The sequence below is a fragment of the Mobula hypostoma genome, chromosome 3 (assembly GCF_963921235.1).
Source record: "Mobula hypostoma chromosome 3, sMobHyp1.1, whole genome shotgun sequence".
NCBI lineage: Eukaryota > Metazoa > Chordata > Chondrichthyes > Myliobatiformes > Myliobatidae > Mobula > Mobula hypostoma.
Window position 1 is genome coordinate 180,887,480 of NC_086099.1, and position 12,367 is coordinate 180,899,846.

Here is a 12,367-nt window from a genome sequence, read left to right on the forward strand (position 1 = left end):
CAGTACTTTTATATTTGTGTGCTGTAGCACTTTTTTATTCGCAGTTATTTTGTAAATAACACTATTCTTCGCATTTCTGGTCAAATGCTAAATGCATTTCATTGGCTTTGTATCTGTGCTCAGCACAATGACAATAAAGTTGAATCTAAATCTAAAAAATCTAAAAAAAAAGAGGTCCCAATCACTGTCACCTGGCACAGGCAGTAATCCCGAGATTTCCACCTTTGTGGTCCTGCTTTTCAACTTCCTATCTAACTCCCTTTAGTCTATTTTCAGGACCTCCTCCCTTTTCCTACCTATGTTGTTGGTACCAATATGTACCACGACCTCTGGCTGTTCTCCCTCCCACTTCAGGATATCGTGGACGCGATCAGAAACCTCCCGGACCCTGGCACCTGGGAGGCAGACTACCATCCGTGTTTCTTTCCTGAGTCCACAGAATCGCCAATCTGACCCCCTAACTATAGAGCCCCCTATCACTGCTGCCATCCTCTTCCTTTCCCTACCCTTCTGAGCCACAGGGCCAGACTCTGTGCCAGAGGCGCGGCCACGTTGCTTCCCCCAGGTAGGCCATCTCCGTCAACGGTACTCAAACAGGAGTACTTATTTTTAAGGGGGACAGCCACTGGGGTACTCTCTAGTATCTGCCTCTTGCCCTTCCCTTTCCTGACAGTTACCTACTTATCTGTCTCCCGAGGCCCCGGTGTGACTACCTGCCTATAGCTCCTCTCTATCACCTCCTCACTATCCCTGACCAGACGAAGGTCTTAGAGCTGCATCTCCAGGTCCCTAATGCAGTCCCTAAGGAGCTGCAGCTTGATACACCTGGCGCAGATGTGGCCATCCATGGTGGGGGGGGGCGGGGGGTTGGGGAGGTTGGAGAGTCTCCAGGACTTCCCACATCTGACACCGAGCACAGAACACCGGCCTCACACACATTCTTCCTGTCTGTATTCTACACAGGCAACCTACCTTGCCTCGACCCGTTAACACCGGAGCCCCATTAATTCAAAGCCTTCCTACGCTGTCTCCTGCTTTTCTGAGACACACTCTATAAAGCTGTCTTCTTTTAAACTCTTCTCGCTGGTTGTGGAAGGTAGAAGTTTTGTAGAGTTGCTTAGAAAGAAATGAGTTTGGAAAGCAGAGGAAAGAAAATATGTTAGTTTTTTGGTATTCAATCATTTATATTTCAATGAAGGTGTTTCAGATAGGGAGACAATATACTGGAAGAACAGAGGAGACCTCAGATTCTGGAATCTGGAAAAAAAACACAATATCCTGGAGGAACTCAAAGGATTGAACAGCATTTGCAGGGAGAAAGAAATTGTTGACGTTTTGGGTGATTTCTTCCTGCATTTTGTTTGTTATCAAAAGCACAGACAGGAGGTATATGATTCAATAGTCTTTAGTAAGATAGACAGAAGTAACAGCTGAGCAGTCCTGGTTAAAGAACTTTTAAACAAGACAGGTGGGAGGTAAAATAGGATGAGGTATAAAAGTTATTGGTGGTGAACAATTATATCTGCAAGGTAGGATGACTATAGAGGAAAATCAACAAATAAGTCTTTCTGAATTAAACTGCTTTAAAAAAGGATAATCACATTGATGAAAGTGTGGAGATTTCCTTTTTTTCCAGTCAGACAGAGGCAAACAAACAATTATATTTCTGAGAATGCAGAAATAATTCAGTAGTATTAGAAAGGAATATCAACTGCTCCTACATAGACTGGGAGAAGATTATCTTTAGTGGAAGCAAAATTTTTAATATGTATTTATACCATAAGGCTATAAGGAACAGCGACAGAATTAGGCAATTCAGCCCATCAAGTTTACTGCACCATTCCACCATGCCTTTATTTCTTCTGCCAGAGTACATTACCACGTACTTCCCAACATTATATTTCAGTTGCTATTTCTTTGCTCATTCTCCTGATCTGTCTAAATTCTCCTGCAGCCTCCTTGCTTCCTCAACTCTACCTGCCCCTCCACCTATCTCTGTCTCATCCACAAACTTGGCCACAATGTCGTCAATTCCATCATCCAAATCATTGACATATAATGTACAAAGAAATGGTTTCACCACAACCCCTGTGGAACACTACTGGTCACTGGCAGCCAACCATCAAAGTCTCCCTTTATTCCCACTCTTTGCCTCCTGCCAATCAGCCAATGCTCTATCTATGCTAGTATTTTCCTTGTAATACAATGGGTTCTTAACTTGTTAAGGAGCCGCATGTGTGGCTGGAAGATTCTGGAAATAATGGAGAAGCTAAGATACTTTAAAATGATATTCTTTTAGTTTACCTGAAATCACTAAGAAAAAACTGTTATATATGCATTTTAAGTTAACTTGAAATGTTATTTGTTCTTGATTATTAATAAAGACAGTGAAACATGGTTAAAATAAATGACAAGTTGATAAAGGACAATGCTCGGCCCTCAGCTTTTCCTTTTATTAGGGCTATCAGGGGGTGGGACCCCCTCAGTTCTTCTGTGCAAAGCTGCGGGAATCTAGGGTGCAGCAGGTAATGAGTGCTTCCCTCCACCTCTCAAAGAGAAGATGCAGGTGGGTGGTGATGGTGAATGGTGACTCTGTCAGCATGTTCCAGCACCATCAAGCTACTCCCCACAGTTTCTGTTGTGACAAAAGAGGGTTACAAAAGTACACATAGACTAAGATGTTAACTGTCCTGTGCTATCACAAGTGGGATCATCAGTTGATCTGCCACCTGTCTTCAGGAGAGAGAGAGAGATAAGTAAGACAATGGAGCAGCATTTGGAAATGTTAATGAGGAGACGAGAGAGTTTAATGGAAGGAGACACCGGTCTGAGTATTGTCAAGACCGGCTGCTTTGAACCCTGAACTGTTTGAAGTCTGATGGACAGGCGATACCCCAACAGGGGGGATAAAAAGGGACAGGTTCGCTAAGGCAACAGACACCACTCACGACACCACGAGGTAATGAGACCCTGGAAGCGGTGCTCCCCCACAAGTCGGTGGGAGTTTTGGAGGGTTGGTCGCGGGACCAGCCATAGACGCACAGGGTGGAAAGATACGGTCGGCGGGAACCTGGTGTGTGTGTCCTTGCCTGGGTGCAGGGTTCACCGCCGAGGAGCTATCGTATCTGGAATGGAGGGGTCACAGTCGGTGACCTCAGAAGACATTACAAAGGGCTCGCCCGAAAGCTGACTGCGAGGAATATCGAAGGTCTGTTTGGAATCCGATTTGAATATTCATTCGTTCTCTCTCTCTCTCTCCAACGGCACAACGGCGATTGCTGCGAACTGAACTAAACTGAACTCTGTCGCTTGTGATTGATCATTTTACCCCTAGACTGCGATAGAGCTTGATTGACCCTATTATCCTAGTTCTGTGTACATGTGTGTTTATTCATTGCTAATCTGTTGCATTTATATCCTTACTATTAGAGTACTGTGTTGCTTATTTCTTTAATAAAACTTTCTTAGTTCCAGTAATCCAGACTCCAACTGAGTGATCCATTTCTGCTGGTTTGGCAACCCAGTTACGGGGTACATAACACTGTGAACAAAGGCTTTGACAGAGTTACTCAGGAAAGGCTGCATTTCTCATTACATTTTGACTATCCATTCATCAGACCTTTCTAATGGCTGTGGCTTCTCACTTGCTTTGATTAGTGAATTCCAGGACATACAGGAATCCCATTCACACTCATTCAATGTTCAAGGCTCCTATTAACTGTGCATTTATATCAAATTGAAATTGGCATTCAGCCTTTATAAGAGATTGCTCGCATGTTGCCTTCTATGCTGCAGGTCAGAGGACTTGGGGCTGTCTCCCGATGTTTATACTGTGTATTCAACTTAAGAGCACAAGAGGTTAAAATCTACCACAATATTTCTCACAGCCTTGAAATGAAATTTGAGCTCTCTTTAATTCAGTCTTACGGGTGGTGCACTAGCATATCGATTAGCATGATGATTTACAGCTCCAGTGATTGGAAGATTGGATTCAATTCCCACTGTTGTCTGTTAGAATTTTGTATGTTCTGCCTGTGACCGAGTAGGTTTCTTCAGGTGCTCCGGTTTATTCCCACATTCTAAAGACGTACAGGTAGTGAGTTGAGGGCATGCAATGTTGATGCCAGAAGCATGTGACACTTGTAGGCTGCTCCAAGCACGTCCTTGGATTGTTGGTCGTTAATGGAGATTACACATTTCACTTTATATTTTGCTGTATGGATACACATGTAACAAATAGAGCTAACCTCGCCTTTAAATCTTTGATTCATCTGTGAATTATACAAAATCAGAAAAGCAGAAGAATTAGCAAAGTGGCCCCAAACACTTTCTCAAGTTCAGTCAAATGGATGAAGATCAAAAAGTGATGCCAATTTTGTCATCAGGATGAACATTACCTTATGCCCTGTAACAGGGTAGAGAAAGATGTAATTATTAAACAGAGCTGATGAAAGCAAATCCTTTTGCCTGGATTCATGTTATTTCCTGCTTGTCACATGACAGGATATTCTGGGCCATATCAGTACTTATCAGCTCCGTCTCTGCTAGGAGGAGCACTTTTAATCTGCAGTTTCCATTATCACTACCTTTTTTCTGGAGAGTAAAAACATTTAAAAAACATTATTGCAAAAAATTATGAAATTATGAGGTCTGGAATTCTGTTTGCTGCTTTTACTTGCTTTATGCAATCTGTGAGATGTGCAGGTATGCTATTTTGTTGACTTTTAAAAAATCTTGTGGTGCATCTTATACATTTGTTTGAAACATTTGACTTCCTTGTAGATTGAAAAAGCATGGTATCAGCATCAGTCCAAAGTCTTCACCATGTATTTCATATCAAAATTCTTATTAATTTTTTAGTTGAATAAGAGTTTACTGAATTGTGTTGCATTGAATGGTCTCTTGTGCTGTAAACTTCTATTATTTCTCTCTGCGTAATATTGTTTTGCCTACTTCAGCAGAAGGATTAATTGTTAGTGAGTCTTGCTGTGCCCATATCAACATCTTCGACTCTCAGCACTCTCTACGTATTATGATTTAACAGAGCCAAATAATATTTATTCAGTGGATGTTGTTTTTCTCAGCTACATACTGTAATGTTTAGCATTAGGTATTTATATGGACTAGATTCAAATTGAATTGAGTATGTGAAGCAGGATATCTGACTTCACGTAACATAACTGAAATATACTTTTATGCAACATTGAGGAAAACATAAGGTTACAGTTAATTAATAATGATAAAAATATCTTACGCCTTGCTTTTCCAACTTGGTGGCATGGCACAATATATATGGCAATGCATAGGATGCAACCCTACCTAGGCCTATTTTGGTCTGAGCAGGAAACTCAAACACGAACTGGAATACGGTGAGGAGGGATGGGTAAACAAACCTTCGAATATATGAGAGGAAGTACTGTATAACCATTCATTTTGCTTTTGTCTTTAGATTCCAACGTTTTTCTAATATATAATGAGAATCACCGAAGGTGTGTGGATGCAAAAAGTGAACAAGCTGTGGAAATAAATGTTTGTGATGCCACTGAAAAGTCGCAGCAGTTTCAGTGGGTTACTGGTCAGAGGCTCATGAACATCAAGTACACACTATGCCTTGGAGTTCCCAGAAAAACGAACTGGGTGCCGATAACTCTGTATCAATGCAATGACAGCAGCAATCTGCAGAGCTGGGTATGCCAGAATGACACCCTGCTGAGCATCAAGGGTGTTGATCTCTACTTCAATTATGGGAACAAAAATGCAAAAAATATAATGCTGTACAAAGGATCGGGATTATGGAGCAGGTGGAGAGATTATGACACCAACCATGATCTTTGCTCAAAGCAGTTTGAAGGTATGTTTAATTGATTAATTTCAGCAATTAAATACTGACTACACAATGTATCCTTTTTAATATGCAAATATAATATTCATCGAATAGCAATGGTAGTGGCTATACAACCCTCAGTTTTGCTCTGCCAATTAAGTCATGGTTAATCGTTTACTTCAGGTCCACATCACCATTCAATACTTCTATTCTTACAATTCAAAACCCACAGATCTTGACTGGAATCATGTTCAATGGCTGGGTACACAGCCATTGGAGAAACCTAAAGATTTGTTTTTAGTTTTCAGTCTAATTGATGTTTATAATATTAGGTAATTTTCAACCAAATGATCTCCTTCCTAAATCTTTGCAACCTGATCTTTGTTAAAACTCTTGGTCGCTTCATCAATTTCAGCTTGGATTCAAATTATGCTGAGAAGCATTACAGATTATTGTGGGGGGTTAACTGTTTCTCTGGGAAACATGGGTCATGATGTACATGAGAATTTGAAGACCATATTTGATAGTGGAACATACATGATCTAAGTATACAAACTGGATACTATTTCTGGACTTGCACTTCTCTAAGCTAAATGACTAATCATATTCCCACTCAATTTTGCATTTATCAGCAAACTTGCAATTCAAGTCAAGTCAAGTTTATTGTCATTTCCACCATAAGCTGCTAGTACAGTACTCAGTAAAAACGAAACAATGTACCTCCAGGTTTCATTTCCTCCGTACACTCGTATTAATGACATGTCTAGTGAATGGCTGGGGCACCAGCTACGATCTCCACAGTGCCAGCCTTCTAACCTAAGAGGGACACAATTATCCCTACTCTTTGGTTTCCACCTGCTGACCATCCATCAATCCATGCTTAAGTATAGCAGCCCCAAAGTGTACCTCTGCTGTGGGACATTTTTAAAAGCCTTCTGAAAATCCAAATCTCTCCTTGACTGAATAATTGAGTGTGTGCCTTCACGCTTCTGTACCTCCTTCCTGTCGGTAGCAATGAGGAGAGATCACGTCCTTGGTGATGGGGGTCCTTAATGATGGATGCATAAATTCAACGATTCTGCTCAATCACATTATTACTTTCTTGATAATTACATCCTTTATTGTATATCCCAGTATTTATCAAACTACTTTAGATAGCTACATTGATGAAAGAATAAAAGAGAGCTGAGCAGGAGGGAAGCTTTAGAATGATCTTGAGTAGATTAAATAGGTTGGCATTGCATTGTGGGCTGAATGTCCTGTATAGTGCTGTACTGTTCTGTGCTTTATGTTCTATGTACTGATGCCAATCTAACAAATCAGGAATTTATTTTTTCTCTCTTTTTCATTTAAGAAGTGAATCATATGCACTCAGACCTTTTACCCCAGAACTGGGAGATAAAGTTCATGGGTATAAAATTACATTTAAGAGGGAATAGATTAAGGAAGGTATTTAAGAGGAACTTGAGAGGCAACACTAAAATGGCTTGTTTCCTAGTTGACTCCACAACGTATGAGAAATCTATTTCATAAGTGTTCCAGGAATTCAAGTTCCGTGCTGTTGGTACTAATTTGGTTTGCCCTGCGTATGTGTAGATTGAAGACTTTCATAATTAATCCATTGCCCTGTAACAAGTACCTTAATGACAATGTCATATGCAATTGTAAAAATTATTGTAAATTGTCCTGTGATTAGGTTAGGGTTAGTCGTTCTTGTGGGGTTGCTGTGGCAATGTGACTCGAAGGACCCAAAGGACCTACTCCTTGCTGTATGGCTAAAAAAGTACATTATTTTTGGGTCGAGGTTCCAGCATTTGCAATCTCTAGTGTCTCCATTAATACTGATTACTGCTTTTCTAACTTTGGCATCTCATATGGAAAGTTTGGAAAGGTCATTCTTGTACTTGCTGAAAGTCAGAGGTGATAACAAGAACGGGGAAGATCCTGACATGTTTGAACATGGTGAATAGGAAGAGGATGTTTCTTTTTGTTGTAGAATATAAAATGAGTTTTAAAATAAGATTAGGCCATTTAGCAGAGGAGTAAGGCAAAATGTTATTTTTCTCCCTCAGATGGTCTTGAGTTTTTGAAAGTCTCCTCCTCAAAGGGTGGTAGAAGCAGAGTCTTTAATATCCTCAAAGCAGATGTAAATTGGTACTTAAAAACAAGGGTTAATGGCAGTGAGTAGTGTGCAAAGTTGAAATTAAAATGCAATCAGTGACAAACATATTAACTGGCCAAGAAGTCTTGAATGGTCAAGAAGCCCAATCCTGCTTTTAATTTGTATATTTGTATGCACTATGTTACATCATAATGCTCGTGAGTACTTGCACCACTTCAAAAGGGAATGCCACGTCAAATCAACAATTTCCACAAAGGGGATCCCACATCAAATTAACAATTTCCAAAAATTGTTATACAGGCAACAATTGACTAACGGCTGTGTTACATAGAAATGGACAAAAGTAGCACATATTACTGCTCACACCTGATCTGTCATTATTGGCTGATCTTTAACCTCAGCGCAGTTTCCTGGACTACCTGACATCTGTTGACTCCCTTAATACCCAAGCATTCAATGAGCCTCATAATTGAAGTTTTTGCTCTTGCTCAACCTTAAGCTATGGTGATCCACAATTTGATTTTAATACCAAAAGAAACCCAGTGTGCTAGGTCCTTGTATCCATTGCCATCTTAGATGGAACTGTTAAGCCGGCAGGGTGATATCAAAGAATAAGATAACAACATTGAGTGAACAGCACACAGAGGAGGTGGAGAAACACAATGGGTCAGGTAGTATCTATGGAGGGAAATGGACAGCTGACATTTGAGGTTGGATCCCTTTATCAGGACTGGAATGAAAGAGGGGCAAGGGCCTGTAATAGGGTGGGTGAAGGAGTGAAGCAAAAGCTGGCTGGCGATAGGTGGATCTAGCTAAGCGACGTGACAGACAGGTGATAGTCAGGTGGGGAGGGCTGAAGTGTGAATGAATTGAGAAGTCAAGAGGTGTTAGCTGAAAGTTAGCAACACAAGCTGAAGAACATGAAATCTGGTAGAAGGGACAGTGTACCATGGTGTAAATGAGGGAAACTGGTGGGAGGAATGTGTGGGTGATAGGCAGATCAAGAGAGTGGGGAAGGGGAAATAGAAGGGATGATGGGGCTGGTGGGATGAGGACAATATAAAGCACAGAAAGGAGTGGTTACTATAAATTGGAGAAATTGATGCTTATGCTGTCAGCTTGGAGATTACTAAGGCAGAATTTGAAGAGTTGCTCCTCTATTCTGTGTGTATTATGAACTTGGCAGTAGATGAGGCCGTAGACAGTGGAATTGAAATAGGTGTCCACAAGCTACAGCAAATGGAGCTAAGGAGCTTGGTAAAACAATCCTCCAATTTGCATTGGGCCCCACTGATGTTCCTCCTATTGGCTTCTCCTAACAGATTCCATCTTCTTCAGCTCTTTGTTACCTCTATCGATCACCTCAGCTACTCACTTCATTCCTGCTTTCCCCTTTGCCCCACCTGTCTATCACATCACTTCCTTACCTGGATCCATCTGCCAACTCTTGCTCAATCCCTCCCCCCCAACCTTTTTCAACTGGCTATCTCCCCTCTTCCTTTCTACTCCTGATAAAAGATCTCAACCCAAAGCATCAACTGTCCATTTCCCTCCATAAATGTTGCCTGACCTGCTGAGATTCTCCAGCATTTTGTGTGTTGCTCCAGATTTCTAGCATCTGCAGCCTTTAGTGTCTCAATATAAAATATCCAATCATAGCCAGTATTGTAGTCAAACTGAGAAATAATTTATAAAATGCATTTTTGATTGCTTACTAGTTTAGTATGTTTTTAGTCCAACAAGGAAATAAATATTGTAGCAAATGAAGAGAGAGAAGTAACTGATGTGATGGCAGGTGGCAGGTCAATCATTAGAAGTCAACAGTCCCAATGTGGTTAGATTCAACTTAAAGCAGAGCAGGAAAATGGTGTACTGGTCTGGCAAAAGGAAAAGCCCTAGTATGATAATTAATGACTTATACGCTCAATCTCAGTAGAAAATCTTCACTTGATTCTAGTTAAGCTAACATGAGTGTATCAAATAATAGAACAATGCAGATAAACAGAATCAAACAAAAACAAGAGAATATTGGAAGAGATTAGTCAAATGGTAACATTAGTACATAACAAACAGTAAAGATAACTTGTGGATAATTCAAAAGGTAATAAAAGCTTTTAAAAGAATAAAACAACTAAAGAATGCCATTGCTGTACTGTATATCCAAAGCAATTGAATAAAAAAGTCAAGGAAGAGATAATGAAATATCTGTCTTCAGCCCTTTTACCTGCCTTAAGCATTCACGTTGTGCCATGATTATAGAGAGTATACAATATTACATGCTCATTCCAGGAAGAACTGGAGAATAAACAAAAAATAAAATACTGCAGATGCTGTAAATTTAAAATAAAACAAATGGTGGATGTACTTCAGTCAGGCAGGGACTGAAGTACAGAAACAAAGTTTAAAATCTAATGTCTAAAAGTGCTGAATGCGTGTATGACAATAAAATTATACCAACTCTGTCAAGTAACTGTTAATATTTAGGGTTAAAACTTCATCAACCTGAAGTATTCAATGCTTTTCTCTCTCTGCCGATGCTGCCTGACTTTTTGAATATTTCAAAATACGAAATAATAAAGCCCAGAAAGAATTAGCCAAAGTAAATCATATTTGGCAATTGTCATGCTCTTTAAAGAAATATTCATAAATTTTATATGCATTTTGCATTTATTGGGCTGGGTGTGGTTGGGATTGGAATACATTCCAAACTTTGGTTTTGGTAGATTAAGGAGACCTAATTTTACTGCGGATGCCCAATGATGGAGTCCTGACTTGTTGAGAATCCTAATTGTTTGATCCTAAGGCAGATAAAATATGATCTGAGACCCAATAATTCCAATTGGAATTGTAGATCTGCAGATATGAAGTTTCACTTAAAAATGAAGCCCAGTTTAATGGTTTATTTTATTTCTATGTACTTAATGTGTTTTCTTTGAATATGTTTATATTTTTAATTATTTACCCAATTTTCTGTTCTTAAATAGTTCTGTATGTCACAGACATTGAAAATTTGTAAAATGACTTCCATTGCTGCCATCCAGGCAGTGCCAATGGAGTCTAGGATGCCTTGAGTAGCATGATAGGTCCTTCTCATCTGGACACAGCATAGAACGACCATGGAGTTGTTTCCTAGTCTTAACACTTCAGTTCTAACAGACCTTGTTTCCCTTTCAGATTTGTTTACAATACTAGGTAATTCCAATGGACAGCCCTGTGTATTTCCTTTTAAGTATAACAAGAAGTGGTATACAGAGTGTACACTTGATGGCAGAAACGATGGACTCCATTGGTGTGCAACCACATCAGACTATGCAGATCGCAAGTGGGGGCTTTGTCCTTCAAAATGTAAGTTTGTCAAACAATTATATACTGTTCTATAATTACATAAATTTATACATGTCTATTGAAACACTACAGTTAAAATTGAATAACAAGTCTATATTTTGTGCCTTATTTTTGTATTTTTGCTGTTTACCTTTCCTGTCCACATTATTAATGCGTCCAGGATTTCTCTGGAAAAGGCTCAGGAGTACTTGAAGAATCTAGAAGTTACATTTATTGTTGAAGTTTGTAAATAATTTCTGATGCAATTTTGTTTTTCTTTATATAATATCCAGTTTGATCTTTGTCTTTATTCCAGTCTCTTCACCGATATTTCAGGATGTGATCATTTGCTTTGATAATGGACATTGAGGGATATGTATAGTATTTGCCTGGACATCAGCATAGCATTTTACTCTTCTTTGAAATACTGCCCTGGGACTTTGTATATCCGTTGTGAGAGCAGGCAGGACTTTTATTACACATCTTATTCAAGGCAAACACACTTTATCGTGTCATATGCCACAATAAAATTTATCAAAGTATGCGAATGTTGCCATATACTAGCATGAGATTAATTTTCTTACAGGAAAATAAAATTTATGAAAAACTATAAATAAATAAGGAATGACAAACAACCAATCTGCAAAGGAGGACAAAAGTGCTAATAAAAAATAATACTGAGAACATAAGTTGTAAAGAGCCCTTGAAAGTGAGTCTGTAGGTTGTAGAATCAGGTCAGAGTTATAGTGAGTGAAATTAGTCACAGAGGTTCAGCAGCCTGATGGTTGTAGGATAATAGCTGTTCTTGAGCCTGGTGGTGTGGGACCTAAGGCTTCTGTACTTCCTGCTTGATGGTAGCAAGGAGAGAGTATGGCCCGGATGGTAGTGGTCTTTGATGATGGATGCTGATTGCTTATGGTAGTGTCCTATGTAAATGTGCTCAGTGGTGAAAAAGGCTTTGCTTGTACTGGGCTGTATCCTTCACTTTCTGTAATCTTTTTCATTCCTGGGCATTGGTGTTTCCACACCAGGTCATGATGGAATCAGTACAAGCGGTATTGACCAATACTCACCAATGTACATCTATAGAAGGAACT

The 12,367-nt window shown here is 39.6% G+C and overlaps 1 protein-coding gene across 1 annotated transcript in view; it reads left to right on the forward strand.

Annotated features, from left to right (window-relative positions):
- The first annotated feature begins 4,575 nt into the window (after window positions 1-4,575).
- mrc1a (mannose receptor, C type 1a) overlaps window positions 4,576-12,367 on the forward strand; it is a 163,115-nt gene continuing 155,323 nt past the window's right edge. The window contains exons 1-3 of the mRNA XM_063044201.1: window positions 4,576-4,704; window positions 5,450-5,851; window positions 11,121-11,291. Coding sequence (XP_062900271.1) covers window positions 4,644-4,704; window positions 5,450-5,851; window positions 11,121-11,291 — 634 coding nt within the window. The 5' untranslated portion in view covers window positions 4,576-4,643. The remainder of the gene's footprint in view (window positions 4,705-5,449; window positions 5,852-11,120; window positions 11,292-12,367) is intronic.